Source organism: Culicoides brevitarsis, chromosome 1, assembly GCF_036172545.1.
Source record: "Culicoides brevitarsis isolate CSIRO-B50_1 chromosome 1, AGI_CSIRO_Cbre_v1, whole genome shotgun sequence".
In the NCBI taxonomy this organism is placed as follows: Eukaryota; Metazoa; Arthropoda; class Insecta; order Diptera; family Ceratopogonidae; genus Culicoides; species Culicoides brevitarsis.
In genome coordinates, this window is record NC_087085.1 from 12,537,447 (window position 1) to 12,554,056 (window position 16,610).

The 16,610-nt window shown below is 27.0% G+C and overlaps 1 protein-coding gene across 1 annotated transcript in view; it reads left to right on the forward strand.

Annotated features, from left to right (window-relative positions):
- The window catches only part of LOC134838125 (protein sidekick-like), a 60,337-nt gene that overhangs the window by 35,885 nt on the left and 7,842 nt on the right, over nucleotides 1-16,610 (forward strand). Inside the window, exons 2-3 of the mRNA XM_063853590.1 lie at nucleotides 5,197-5,383; nucleotides 13,648-13,751. Of these exons, the coding sequence (XP_063709660.1) occupies nucleotides 5,197-5,383; nucleotides 13,648-13,751 (291 nt within the window). The remainder of the gene's footprint in view (nucleotides 1-5,196; nucleotides 5,384-13,647; nucleotides 13,752-16,610) is intronic.

The following is a 16,610-nucleotide window of genomic DNA, read 5'->3' on the forward strand; positions in this document are numbered from 1 at the left end:
CCGGCGTATGTCCTTGTTCTTCCATTGTCTATGTCTTGAAGAAAAAAAATAAATGGAGAAAAACATATTCACCCACACACAACACAAAAAGCCAACAGAAGAAAATCTTAATCCGAAAAAATGTACAAAATAGATAGAAACAGCAACTCATTTATTTAGGCAACACACACACACACGCAACCATCCAAGAAGAAAAAACGAAGAATAAGTAGAAGATACAACAACGACAGATTTTTTTCCTAATTTTTGTGAAAGCAAAAATAATCAATAAGGAAGCAGACATTTTTGGCGACGACGACGACACCCGGGTGGAAATTGATAGTAGTTGAAGTGTCGAGGAAAAGGTCTCTTAATGGCATAGTTTAGTTAAAATATTCACAAAGCTCACTGAGGAACCATAGTTTGACACTAAATGGGCTTTATTTTTTTCTTTTTTTCTCTAAAAGTTCAAGAGTTTCCTTTTTATTTTATTTTTTTCTTTTTTTTTAGTACCAAAGACGTTGAAAAAAAAACAAAAATCATGACTTCTAACATTTTTTTGTCTTTTTATCTGGCAATCTCTTGAACATAACTAGCGTGAAATGCGTGGAAATGTCTCCAGAGCAAAAAAGAAAAGAGAAGAAAAAGAAATCAAACTGCTTTATTGCGTGATGTTTCGTTTGAATCTTTAAACAAAACGACCGGGGAAGCAAGTTTTTGTACAAAGGGAGGTTTTTTTTACCTTCTTCTGTCTCGCACGGCATTGTATTCCGGAAAATTAGAGATAAGAAGTAAATATCTAACCGATTACAATATATTTTTATGTGGTATGCCTTCCTCTTTGTTCATCCCGATCCACCCAGGACGACGACTCCTCATCTCTCGCTCGCACAAAAAGAGGAAGAAAGACGATGTTTATGGCGAAAAACCACACGCATGTTATAATTTTCTTATTCAGAGGGGGAAAATCTGGTGTGTTATCATCATCGCATGGCATGGCATCCCTCGTGTCTGTCTCGCACCGTGCAGGTATTTTTTTCAACATCACCCAGAAATACCTAAATAGGTCTACGATATAAATTGCGATTGTGATAAAGAAGCTAAAAAGAAGAAAAGTCCAAATACCTTCGTCGTCATTTTTTCCATTCATTTGCCGTAAGAAAGAGTACAAAACACAAGTATCCTCTTACCATTTTGCCGATTTTCTTGTCGTTTTGTACAACGATAAGAATTTTTCACCGCATTCACTTTGATAGATCGTTTTCAGCTTACACATGTAGCAAACAGTAGCAGGTAGTACGTAAGAAGAAGTGAATGTTGTACAAAAGGAAGTAATATTAGATTCTTTGATAAATTCCATTTCAATCATATTCATCCTTTTGTATCGCTTGTAGGGAGCCACAAACACAAAAATAAAATAAAATCTCATGCTTCACTTGATTCACAATCCAATCACTTGACTATTTAATATCATTTGTAGCTGCCATGCACGAGATGAATTTTCCATCTGAAACGGACAAAACTATTTCACTCTTCGGATTTAATTATTTTCCGTTCTTTTGCACGTATGACTTTACGTTCCTCGTTCTGGCAGCGCGTGTACAAGGGAATATCGTCACGTTTCCGTTTTTTCCCTGAGATAGATGGGCACTGTAGCTGCTTTGACATGCCGTGGAATGGGATGAGATGAATAACTATATTGATATTGAGGCTTGGAATGATATTTTTTTCAATGCAATATATTGTCATTTTAAGCTTTTCAATCCAGATTGGGGTTATTTAATTTTTAATTCACGTAATTTATTATTTTATTTTTAAAATCTCAGGATTTATTTATTTTTTTTACAAATTAATGAATTAAAAATTAATAAATAAAAAATAAATAATTGTTCATTAATAAAATTAATTTAAATATTATTTTTAATTTAATTTTTTTCAACCACGTGGTTAATTAATTTTTTTAATCTCGTAATTTAATTTAATTATTATTTATTTACTATTTTTAATTAATAAATTTAATTTTAGTTTTTGATTATTTAATAATTATTAATTTAATTTTAATTTTTTAAACCACGTGGTTCATTTTAAATTAACTAATTTATTTATTTATAAATTTTTATTAAATTTTTTTTTATTATTATAAAATTTGTAAATTTTTATTAATTATTCAATAATTTTTATGAAATTAATATTATTTATATTGTTAATTATAAACTTAATTTTTATTAAATAAATTAAGTTTTGTGTAATTTATTTAATTTTTTTAACCACATGGTACTATATTAAATTGTTTGAAATAATATGATAAAATTATGAATTATTTAATGAAAATTAAAAACATAGAATTTTTTTCTGTTCTTTGTCAATTAATAAAAAAAAATATTAATTAAATTAATAAAATATATTTATTTAAATTAATAAAAGTGAAATTGAAATTAATATTTCAATTTATTTAAAAATAAATATATTTAATTTATTAAATTTTATTTAATATATTAAATTAAATTTGAGTAAAAATAATTGCAATTTTTTCTTAGAAATACAATAAAAATAATAAATATTATTGTTCCAAGCCCTAATTGATACAGAAGGCTCTTTACAATAAATTTTATTATAAAAGGCAGAAAATTTTAACAAAAATAATAATATTCTGTTCACAAAAATTCTTTTGTACACTTTATTATTTTTTTTTATTCGATGGCAGTGCGGTGAAGTGGAGTGTGGTTGGCAGTTCTCTTTTTCCTCATCTTTCATTCCACTCATTTTAACTACTAAAATGGTTTATGGCGCAATTAAAACCGAAATAATTATGTTTCATGCATTCTTAATTCCATTTTATTTCATGCGATATTTTGTCTGTGTGTCGATTGGATTTGACGATTAAAAATTTATGGATGCATGAGGAAATGTAGCAGGAACAAATGAACTGAAGTGAAGGAAGAAATAATAAAAAAAAATAAAAAAGGAAGGTATTTAAAACACTCTCTCATGAGTACTTTACTCGGCAAAAAGCACTTATCGACGTCCTTCAAGTGGGCAATGTTTCGAGTGTCTGCCAGCACAGAGAAAAAAAAACGAAACGAAAGGAGAGCTCTTCAAGGCACTCTTTGATTTTGTTTGAATTTTTGTTTCGTTTTGGTTCATTTCTCATTCGCGGAACAGGGAGATGGAGTACAAAATAATTACGTCAAATGTAGATGAATGTCAAGTAGATGCGTATGTTGTGTTCACGTCAAATCTCGCACACTCGAGAGATAAGCACAAGATGAAATTGGATAAAAATTTTCAACATCATCATCAACATCAACGAACGAAACGGGAGTCAAGATTAATTTTTATTCTGACAGAAGGAAATTTACAAAAAAAAAAATGTAATAAATGGTGATAAGCGAGTAAGCAAAAAAAAAGGAGGTGAAGTGACAACTTTTTATTGAGGGAGATGTGTTGGGACTTTTATTTTCGTGAAAAGATTTTAATTTAAGTCGACTTTTGGGTGAAGACCTTGACTGCGAAAAAACTGTCAACTGTCCTGGTGAAATCACAAAGTTAAGGAAAAATTTTGATTTCAATCAATATTAACCTAAAACAGCAAATTTTTGTTATTTAAATAAAAAATGTTAATTTAAATTAATTTTAAATAAATTTTTATTAAAAAAAATAAAAAAATAATAATATAAAATAAATATTTATTTTAATTCAATTTTAATTAATTTTTTAATTTGTATTAATGTATTGCTTAATGAATTAATTTAAGAAAAATATATTATTTAAATTAAAATATTCAATAGGTACCTACAATAATTAATTTATTTAAAAATTTTAAATTTAAACGAAAAAAAAATTAAATTCAATTAAAAAAAAACAAATTTTAATTAAAATAAAAAATATATATTATAACTTTTGAAAACTTAAATTAAATCTTAAAAAAATAATTTAAATTTGATAAATTTAATAATTTTTTTATTATTTTTTATAATTTTTTAAATTAAAAAAAAAGACAAATTCCAATTTCAATCAAAAAATTAAAATTTCAAAAAATTCAATGATAATTTTTTCATTTTTGACCAAAAACTTAGAAATTTCAATTAATTTTTGCAAAATTTTCCTCATCTCTTGATAAACGACGACATAAATTCCCTTATCTGGTCCAACGAAAATTATCCATGCTCATCCTTGGCGTGTCTTCGCACGTGACATCTTAGCAAAGTGCGTGCCTTAACACGAAACATTAATTGCCAACTTACGCATTTTTATTACAACCTATGTCAACTTCAGACTTCCTCGAATGAAATATCATGTAAAAAGTATCACAAACAGCACAACAGCCCAAAACGCTAACAATCTTAAAAATTTTATAGGTGTTCGCCCCATCGTCGAAATATTATCGCTCGTAATATAATAAAAATATTATAAATAGCAAACACCCATCAAATTTTTCGTGTTGCCACTTTAGATGTTTCACTTTTTAAATTTCATTTTAACGTTAAATTAAGCGGAGAATATTGGAGGCAGCCGATGAACAACTCAACTAAACAACACACTGACACACAGCAAACGGCGTTTCGTGGAAATGATAAGCGCATTATTTTATGAAATTTGGCTCGGAGCGTTTGTAATGTTGGTTTTTTTTTTCGGCTAGTAGAAGAAAAGTTTTTTTTTTGCGAGTTTGTGTTGAAAAAGGTTTACTAAATGACAGACATTTAAAATGAAATGAAAAAGGGGGGCAATGTTGTGAAAGCAATATAATAAAATAATGGGGCATTGTTTGTGTAAGTGTTTAGGGATATTCGGCTTGCATGAACGACTCGTCGTCGTCGTCATCTTTTCGGGTAGCGAGTGAAATCAGCTATGAGGACTGTCAGTCTAATATCATCATCGTCATTCTCGTGTAGCGACGGCGTGTTTGCTGAAATGTGTGTAACAATTCATTCATGGCAGGCATATCATGAATAAGCAAATATATAATGTGAAAAGTGTATGATATGATGGAAAAGGCGCACACAAAGGTCCTTCCTTCTATTATTATTATTATTGTTATAATCTAGATTTATTAGGGTTAAGGAGTGTTGTCTTTTGTATTACCACTATTTACATTCAGCTCATCATCGTGCCTCACAAGTGTGTTTTATATTAGCGAGGTCTCCATATCACGATGGAATGAGTTTACAAATCTAAGCAAATAATAAAAACTTTTTTTCTTTTTTCTCTTTTTTTCAGCTCAACAACGTCCACGAATTACGGAACATCCAACGGATGCAGTGGCAGCCAAAGAAGAACCATTAACGCTAAATTGCAAAGCTACGGGTCGCCCGCCGCCCGATATCGTATGGTTTCACAATGGCGTGCCGCTTGTGCCAGACGAACGCAAGGTTATTCTGCCAGAGGGTTCATTATTTTTTCTGAGGTAAGCAAACATTGTAGATTTTTATGTTTCTTTGTCTTTTTTCGTGTCGCTTTGACATCTCGTAATGGTTGAGGTTGCAAAAATTTGGGATTTTTGAGGCTCGAGTTCCGAATTTGAGCTGAAAAATAAAAAAAAATATTTTAACAAAAATTTTGAAATTTTTTAATTAATTTTATATCAATTTTATTAATTAAAAATAAAATAAAAATAATTAATTAAAATTTTAAAAAAATAATTTAAGCTTAAATAAATTTGTTTAATTAAATTTAAAAAATTTTAATTAAATTAAATAATTTATTTTTAATATTTAAATTAAATTTAATTGAATTTATAAAAATAAATATAAAATTGAACTTAAATTTAAATAAAATAATAAATTGAATTTAAATTAAATTAAATTTGCAACATTTTTTTCTGAAAATCTCTTGATTTTTAAGAAAATTAACTAAAGTCTTATTTATATCTAAAATTTCATATTTTTGTTCATGAAGGATAAATTATAAAATTTTTTAATCAAAATTTATCCAAAATCTTGAATTTTTATTCAAATAATAATGTCTCTTTCAAAATTTATTCTTTTTATTTTTTTAATTTTAATTTTAAAATTTAATAAAATTAAATTTATTTTTAATATTTTTTAACAATTTTTTTCAAAAACAAAATTTTTTTTTTTTAAAATGATTAAAAAATAAATTAACTTATTTTTGAACAAAAATTATCAAATATTTTTTAAAAATTTAGTGAGACAAACAAATAATTGAGAATATTTTTTTATGAAAAATGTTCATATTTAAAATATTATTTTAAATTTTTTTAAATATTTTTTTTATTCAATCTCGATTAAATCTCAAACTCAAGTTTGCAATCTCTTCGCAAGTACTCCGAAAAAAATCTTTCCCTATCTAAATAATAAAAAAAACTGATTCTTTTAACAACACCTTCGCTTTGCTCCACTCTCGCTTTGTATTCACTTTGTGATATGTGTTCAATCTCGAATCAAGCATAATTTCATCAAGCACAAACACAGAAAAAAAGTGAAAAGTTTGATGTTCATCATCGTTATTTTTGTGCCGTTGCTCTCCTTTTATCTCCGGCAATTGTTTTCAATGCTAACGAAAGAGTATCTAGTTAAGTTTCCCGAAAAATTGCTTGCTTTTATGTGCAGCACGTCAGAAGAAGACAAGGCAAAAATTTTACGGTTAAAAGCCATTCATTTTAAATGAGAAAACACCAAAAGCATTGTTAGCGAGGATATTGTGTCTTCTTATCAGGCAGAAAGTTGGATTTCAGGTAGCGACGAAGAGAGTTTGGAAATAGTTTTTGGGTCTAGCGAGGGACGACGACGACGTACATTTGCAAGTTTAATCACCTCTGAGGATCTCATTCGCAAAATTAGTGTTTCACAAAAGTTTTTGATGGTTGGGAATTTATCTCATCGCCAAATATTTTCGGCCAAAGTAGAGAAAATAAGGAGAGGGGAGCAGATTTTCTCGTTAAATTTAATTATTAATTCCTCTCATCAAAAAGTTGTTTTTGTAAAAAGACCGGAGCGGCGGAGGAAGGAAGAAGACATTTTATTCCGAAATTTTAATTGTGAACGATTATCATTGATTTTCCCGACTCACCAATAGTGCCAGCAGATTTCAGCAGCATCCTAATTGGCAAACCATTTTAATTTTCCGTACACATTATTTGGCTTGAATTTGGCGTATGTGTGTTGCAAAAAAAAAAATTTCCTCAATTTCATCAGAATTGTGTCGGATTCTGCGCTATTATATTCCTTTTTCGTTAAAAATATGCCTCTACTGTCTGAATCATGTTCATAATAATAATAATAACAGCATACAATGGAACAATAACAACGTATGGATTTTTTGGCAATCATGCAAACAACAACACAACTGAACTCGGAGAGTTGCCACCTAGTGCTCCAATGCTTGTGGCAACAAAAATAAAACAGATACTTTTTTGCTCATTGTTCATTTTTGCAGTTTCTGGGTGTTATTTAAACGGATGGATGGAGGCACCGAACACTTTGTGGGTGCTTTGCAGAAATTTATGGAGGCGCATATCCCAGGAATAAAATACCGAAAACAGCCAGTCAGTCCAGTAATAACGATAATAATAATAGCAAAAGTCTGAGCACGAGACACGAAAGCACAGCAGAATAGACAATAAACCGAGTGGAAATATATTTTTAGTCAGAATTTGACGTGAAACATGTTAGATTGCGGGCTAAATATTTAACGAGGAAATGTTTTTGTGTCTGTTGCGAGTGTTTGTGATGTTAATTGGTGTGGCACAATGCATGGCAGGTAGCTTTTTAATCGATTACTTTCTAATTTTTGAACATCAATTGACCGACACGATGCGACATTTTGCTATCGTTGCGCCGACGAGAGGTCAATATGGTTGATTTGCGACAAGTCTTTTGCAAATTTGACTTTGGTTTTGTGCATATTTGCCGGAAAAGCTGCGTGTTTTGGACCAATTTGGTGTCAATTTACGGGAAATTTCGTTGAACTCGTGACTTTCTTCTGAAAAAAATGTGACCTGAGGACAAAAAAAAATAAATAAATTAAAATTAAATAAAATTTAAATCATAAATAAATTAAAATTAAATAATAATTAAATAAAAATTAATTAAAATTAAATTAAATTAAATTAATTAATTTTAAAAATTAAGAAAATATTAAAATTTAGAATTTTTTTATATAAAAAAATTAAATTTTGAATTTTTTTTAAGAAACAATTAAAAATTTAATTTTTGTTAAATTAAATTTTTGAGAAAAATTAGAACTTTGCATGAAAAATTCAAAGAAAATTAATAAAATTTTCCAAATATGGCGTGTAAAGTTCATTGCATACCTCATTTCTTCAATTTTTACTTCGATGGGTAGAACGAAGTCTACGGGTTACCCAAATTTTAACTAAAATATGATTTTTTGAAAATTTTTTGCTTGAAATTAAATATTTATGTTCAAAAATGATTTTTTTTTATATTTTTTATCATTAAAATTTTTCTTTTAAATGATAAAACTTAAAAATTTTTGATAAAAATGATAAAAATTTTATGGAGACGCCCAATCCCAATTTCATCCATTTCATCACCAAACCCAAACACAAATCGTGATCTCTCGTACTTTAAAAACTCCTTTTATGCAACTTTTTGTGTGTTTTTGCATCTGCACGCCACTTCACTTAGTCGCTACTCAATTGTCAAAAATAGAACAACAAGAGAGAAAAGTACAAAAATACCATTTAGAAATTTATTGTTTGCAAAAAACATTTTTTTTTGTTTTGTTATTTTGTTCACATACTATATATTTTTGTTGAATAGTTGAGGAGATTGGGTTTAAACATAATACGATATATTTTTAATATCTAAAGTTTGATGCTCTTATGCTTGTTCTACATTTTTTGTTTTTATTTTTTTTTTTCGAGTGCTTTGTATTTTTTCATCAACAACAACAAACGACGAATGAATAAACAGCGAAATTTAAAAAAATACAAGAGAGTAGGTAGGAATAGGGGAGGCAGTGCAAAGTATAAATGTGTCTCTCGAGGTGACAGTTTGCCTCGAAGATTTGCTCTAAATTTAAATTTATATATTTTCGCTTTGTTCTGACAAGACTTACAGCACAAAAAATTCCTCAATTCATTATTTCCATAGAAAATAAACAAAAAAAAAAAAATATAAATAATCGGATCAACAAAAAGTGCTTATGTTTTTTTTTGTTGGAAGTCTGCACTCTTTCGTTCGTTGTTTCGGTAATTTAACGACACGCTCGCAAAATACAATAAAAAATGATCATATCATAATGCTAATAAATAAATAAAAAAGGGAAATAATTCAAGAGACAATTTCCTGAATTTATGAATTGTCAAACGAAACGGACTAATTTGCTGTGGCGAACGTACGAGGCTGGCTTGTAATGAAACAAAACAAAACGAAACAACAATACGACATGCATAAAATCGTGATGATGATGCTGAACTAAAATAAAGTCATCATAATAATATTATTTTATATTCTTTTTCTACTAACATGTTTTATGCTTGCTTTGTGTTAGGCCTCCTAATTTATTATTTGAGATGTAATGTAAATGTATTTATGTGGTTCATGTTGGGAAGAATAATGTTCGTCGTCGTCGTCGACTTCTTCGTTGTATGATCATTTTAATAATAAATAAAGTAACGAGAGTACATGAGGAAATTTACGTGATTATTTTGTTTGGCTGGCAAGCTTTCATGCTTTTTTTTTCTCTAAAGTGGATGGGATTGGATTAGACTTTCTCTCGGTTTATTCTCGTTTTATTGTCAATTGTCTGAAAATTTAAAAAGTTTTTTCCATTTATATGAAAATTTTGCTGAATTTGAAAAAAAATCTTGAATTTTTTCAATTCAATGAAAAATTTCTACAAAAAACTTATTTTAAATTAAAATATTAAGTTGAATAATTTCTATATTATAATTTAAAATTTGCAAGTATTTTATTAAAATTAAAAAACCTCCAATTGAAAGAAAGTATTGATTCATGAATAAAATCTTTTCAAAAAATTTTAAGTTATGAAAAGAAAAATATTTAAATTAAAAATATAATTAATTTTAAAAAACTTTTATTAATTACAATTTTTATTCTTTCAAAAAAAATTTGTATAAAAATTTCCCAAAATATATACTAAAATTTAAAATATAAAAGTTCTGAATTTTATTATTTTCTTCATGTTTAGATCTTATTTCAAAATTAAAAAAATAATTTAAATTTTATTAAACTTAAAAGAAATTATTTTTTTATTTTTTCTTTGTTTGATATTTCTTCAAATTTTAAAATTAATTTTTTTTTATTTAATTAATTAATTTTTACATTCTAAAATTTTACATTTTAATATTTTTATTTTTTTAAATTTAATTTTTTAGGTCTTTCATAATTTTTTTTAATTTATTGAATTTAAATAAAAAAGCATATAAAAATTTTTTAATTTTTAAATTTAAAATTAATTATTTTATTATTTTAATTTAAATTTTAATTTAATTTTTATTTATTTATTATTTATTTTAAATTAAATAATTTATTTTTCAATTTAATTTATTTTAATTTTTTTTATCAATAATTTTATTTTTTTTTTATCAATTTTTTGTTTCATTAAAAATAATTAAAAAAAAACAAAAATATTTTTTACAGCTTTTAGATCGTAAATTGAACCAGACCTATAAAATTTAAGACAATTTCTCCTTTAAAATTATCTTCAAATGGCTTTACCAAACAATAAAAAGCCTTTGAGGACTCCGTTTAATGCCAGAAATCGATTTACAATTGTTCGCATTCACATTCACTTGCGCCTCACATTCATTCACGATAATTTATTGTTCGGGCTACAACAAAGAGATTCCATTGTATCCACGCGAGTTTTCATGCTTTATTGGCTTCCTCTTTCTTCAAAACTCAAAGAGCAGAAGCGGAATTTAAATGAATGGTTATTTGTTTTTAAATGAAGACGTTTACTGCATTAGAATGGGAATCAAAACGTAATAAAAGCAATAATTTATAAAATATGGGCACTTCTTGCGGAAATTTATGAACTCTCTCTCTCTCTTTGCTTGTCACTTGATCATGACACAATTCTCAGTACGCAAAAAAAAAGTTTTGAAATTTTAATCTGACCACTAAACTTTTACAATTTTCATTTCCATACCAGGGGAAAAAACTAATCCTTGAATTTAAAATAAAAATACGAAAAAAATAAATAAAAACACACAAATATTTTTTTTTTGTCAAGAGAGGAAGCAACTATATAATCCGGAAGTTTATGATAAGCTCTTAATACCACTTTCAATTTTACTTTACACATCATTTCACTAACTTAAATTCCTTTTTCTGCCGCACGTTCTCAAAAAAAGAGAAGAATTGGAATAAATGACATCAAGTTCACTGAAAAAAAAAATCCTGAATAAATTTGAAATTAGTTGAATTGATTTTTTTCCCTATCTCTGTGTGTTCGACTGGTGTGTCGAATGATGATTATTATGATGATGATCCAACAACCAACCAACGAACGCAAAAAAAAAAAGAAATTTATTTCTACCGGTTTTTTCCCATATTTTGCTATTTTCATGCATGAATTGTGGATAACAATTCACCAACAACAGAGAAAAAAAAAGTGCTCGAGTATCATTATTTACGTGTATGTATAATCAGAGGTTGCGAACCATATAATCCAGAAAATTTGATCAAAATCATCGTTTTTGTGTCATTCGTCGTAGTCGTCGTCGTCGGGTAGCAGAGTAGCACATCCTCTCCAAAATTTATGCTAATTCTAAAATAATGCGAAATCAATAATTTTGTATTGTAGTTTGTGTTGTATTATTATTGTATTATATTATTTTGCTGTTCTCTCCTCGTCGTCGTCGTCGGTCGATCGGTTTGCTCGTACAACATTCGGAAAATATAATAATATAATATGTTTTGCTTAGTTTGGCATTATTTTGCTTATCGTTTTTAGTTCTTCTCTGCATAACTCCTCTCTGGATGATCATTCTGCATACAAATACGGATATTTTCCTGTGAATATTGTCTTGTTTTATTATTTCTGTTTTTGTGTCCTTTTTCTCTCTCTCTGCCTCCGTATCTGTGTCTGTTTTGTGTTCGGAGGAAAAATCGCCAACAACAACAACAACACAGCCAGCTGCTTAACTCAAAGATATTTGGAGCACACGTAAATTTATATTTCATACTATTTCCCATTTCCATTTATATCCATTTCATTATGTTTATTTTTCATTTTATGACTACACATACATAAGCTAATGTAGTGTACTTGCAACGTTGATAGGGTCCATACGTTCGTTTTCTTTCATCTTTTTCCTCTGTGAAGCGACTTCATAGTCAAAAGTTGCCAGATTTCCTTCTTCTAACCAGCTGAAAATGTTGGGTTAAAAAGCCCTTTACAATTTTTTTACTAAAAAAAAAATTAATAAAAAAAAGTTTTAAAAAATTTGTAAGAGAAAAAAAATAATTTTCGAAGTTTAAAAGCACATTCTATAAATTAAATAAATTAAATAAAATTAATTCTATAAATTAAAATTTAAAAAAAAATATTATTTTTTATTGTTAATATTTTATTGTTAATTTAATTAAAATTATTTTATTTTTATATAATTTTTTATTATTCAGTTTTTAATAAATCATTAAATAATTTTTAAAACTCGATATTTTATGTAAAAAATGTTCAAAAAATTTAATGATGTATTAAAAATTAAAATTTATTAAAAAATAAATTCTTAAATAAATAATAAAAAAAAAATCAAATAAATTTAAAAAAAAAATTATTGAATATTTATTTATTATAAAACTCTCATTTTGTGAGAAACAATGGCAAAAAAATCATAGGTATATACACATCAAAGCTTTTGTAAATAAAAATAAAAAAATTAAATAAAAAATAAAAATATTCAAAATTCAAACAAAAATAATTTAAAAAAAATTATTGTTAATTAAACTAAAATTTTAATTTATTTAAATATTTATTAATAAAAAAAATATTAAAATATTTAAACATATTAATTTAAATAATTTTTTATTACTCAATTTTTTTAAAATTGTCAGAAAAAAAATAAAATAAATAATTTTTGTTTAACTCAGTTAGATATAAAATATTTTGTTGATAGATTAATTCTAAACTAATATCAATTTTTTTAAATATATTTTTAAAATATTTGATTCAAAAAAAAAATTGAATTTTGAGGCACTTTTAATGCAATTTTTTATACCTGGGTTGCTGCAATTCCTCCGAATGCCTGCCTAATTTTCTTGTTTGCCATAATTTTGAAATGTTCCAGAAAACGATGCATACAAGTAATGTACACAGTATTTTTTCGGAGCTTTAAAGGTTAACTTCTTTGGATTATTTCGTGCTGCATGTTGTTAATAGTATATCTGATGCATTCTCGTTATCCCTCTTTGTACGTCTTCGAAAGGCGGAGAAGTGAGTGTGGAAAGGCAAACAATGTTTATTATCCTTGTACAATTTTTTTTTCGTTCATGCACATATTTATAAATGACTTGAGAAAAACGGGAAACGGAGATAATATTATTTTTCATTTATTTTTGCTTGCCTTAATATCTCAAGAAAAATACATTAACACATCGCTACTTAGTCGTGTATGTCTGTACCTACATTGCAACAAAATGTTAAACATTCATCTTATTCTTCGTTCTTTTTTTTTTATAAATCTTCTCATTTTTTTCCTCATTTTCTTTCTAGGGTAATGCAAAATAAACGAGAACAGGATGCCGGCGTTTATTGGTGTGAGGCGAGGTCAGCAGCTGGCAGTGTCTCGAGCAGAAATGCAACACTACAGATAGCAAGTAAGTGATGCTAATAACACTTTTTTTCTTGTTAGTTAAACAGAAAAACATGTAAACATCATCAAAGATTCTAATAAGCAGATATCGTCGGCTTCAGCGACACGCGATTCGTGTTTGAAGCGACTTCTACGCGACAAACTCACAACGCTCCAAGCACCAAATTTATTTTTGTTTTTTATTATTCATGGAGTGTTTTGTTTATTTTGCGCCAAATATGGTGTTATGGATGTTGTTTATGTCTTTTTAAAGTACTTCTCGTCGAAATGCGATGCAGACACCTCCTATTCTAAGCCTTTATGCTGCATCGCCATGCATTTTGCTTACGGATTCGGCTTGGATTTGTCTAACGATACGATGATATTTAAATAATATTATTATTATTATATGTTGTGTCGTTTAAAAAGCGACATGGCAGCCAGCAACGACACTCCAACACATAAGAGCCAAAAATATTGTAGAGAATGGAGTGTGATGTTGTTATAAAGTTTACCTTTAAAATAAAGTTGAGACATACACTCATCACCCATTCATGTGCAACTTTTATCTCTATTTGTGTGTCTAATAATAATGCAAATATTAAAATTCCACTAAATTGTTCCGAGTGTGTCGCATGAGTGTGGGATGAATAGAGATGAAAAGGACCGGAAAATAGAGGCTGTCGGTTCTTTTTTTGAAAACTTCAAAGATTTTTCTCTTTTTAGTTAACTTTTGTTATTTTTTTTTCTTTGAAAATTAAAAGCTTTTAATTTTCTCATTAAAATTTTTTGTTCAAATGGAAAATTTTAAATTAGTCCTTTATGAAAAAATATTTAAAGAGTTTTTAGAGTTAATTTTAAAATGTAAAACATGAAAAAAAAAATTCTGACCCACTTAGGATTAATGTTTGCCCTGAAAATAAAAAAAAATATTAAAGTTTATATGCTTGGTTTGAATTAATTGGAAGATTTTTTAATTTTTTAATCTCTCTCATCTAAGTATTAAATATCTCATTGTGTTGTTCCATATACTGAAAATTAAAAAATATATATTAATATTCATATAATAAAAATAAAATAAAGTTAAATTAAACAAAACTAATTAATAAAAAAATTAAAACAATTAAAAAAATAATTTAAATTAAAATTAAAAATAATATTTTAATAATAATATAAATAAATTAGATAATGTTTTTTAATTTGATTCAATTTAATTAATTTAAATAAATAATAAAATTAATTAAATTAATATGGCATTAAAAATTAATTTTTTATTAAAAAAAAATAATAATTTTCAAAAAGTAAATTAAAACGAAAAAACAAAAATTAAAAATATAAAAAAATAACTAATTTAATTAATAAAATTAAAAATAAATAATAAAAAAAATAAAATAATATTTAAATTTAAATGAATAAATTAATGGCATAAAAAATTAATATTTAATATAGAAAAAAAAATTAATTTTTCGAAAAAGTAAATTAAAACTAAAACTCAAAAACATAAAATTATTAAAAATTTTAAATTACATTTTTTTTTATAAAAAATCCAATTTAATTTCTTCATCGACGATTTTTTCCTTCAACCAGTTTATATGATCCGTTTCTTTTTTTGTCACGCCATATCCTCGTCACATCGTCTCTGGAGCTACATTTGCATGATATGTACAAACAGAGAAAACATTTATATTAAAATTATAATATTCTGGATTGTTCGTGCTTGAAAATCATCGAGAAATTAGAAAAGTTTCGTGTTCCACACACTTCAACAACTTCTTTCAAGCCAACTCTTGTTGAAAAAAAAATAAAATTTCTCAACTCTGAAGGGCTCTAACAATCGTACCAAATTGAGATTGACGTGCCCTTGCCAATTCTTCAACTCCGCCCGTAAATGCTTTTGTCATGACAGCAATTGACCGAGAAAATGCATTCGTTTCGGTTTATTTTTTTCGGATCAGAGCTTAAATGCCTTCAAGTGATATGCCTCCAAAAAATTCGACATGATACGTGTTATGTGTCGCCCGTTGCTCGATGCATTTAATAATTATTCTATTTATCTTGGTGTTATTTGTAAATAAAGCGTAGCTACAGACGATTGAACGGCGGGCGGCATAAATGTGTGTTAAATGTATGTCGGACACAAAATATCATAGTTCAAATTGACATTTGAACACAGTTTGAACACGCATTCAATTAATGAATGAATGAATAATAATGAGCGAGCGTTTTGATCGAATAAGCTTGTGTCAGTCGTTTGAGTCGTCGTCATATCACAAAAGGGCAATTTTTATTGTATTTTATTGTTGTTTGTTTGCTGGGCGTTGATTATTCATAATTTTTTTTATATAAATAAAATTGTTATTATTTTATTGTAACAACTCGTTATTGTATGGAGATAATTATTATTTTGTGTCAGACTGTCTCTCACTTCACTTTATTCGCCGTATCACACAAATAATGCTAATATTAACACCTACTTTATTGTTATTGCTCGCTGTTACTGCATGTAACTCTATTATTATTTTATTATCATCGTCATTGAATTTCTGTATATCGCTTTCGTGTTTATTCGACTCAAGTATGCTAATAGCAATAATGGTAATAATATTTTGTAAAATGTTGTCTAAACATTAGCTTTGCTGTTTAATTCAGATAGATTGATAAATTAATTAAACTTTTTAGAGTGACACGCTTTCTTTTTCATGTCGACTCGAATTTCGACAATAAATTGATTGAACGATGATGAAATTTGACGATTAGATTTTATGGTGATTGGAACATTTATCGATTTATCGCTACATTTGGTCAGCAGCACGAGCTGGGTAGAGAGAGATAATTGTCACCTTAAATCTCTGGCTTATAAATCCATTCTAAATCCGATTAAATG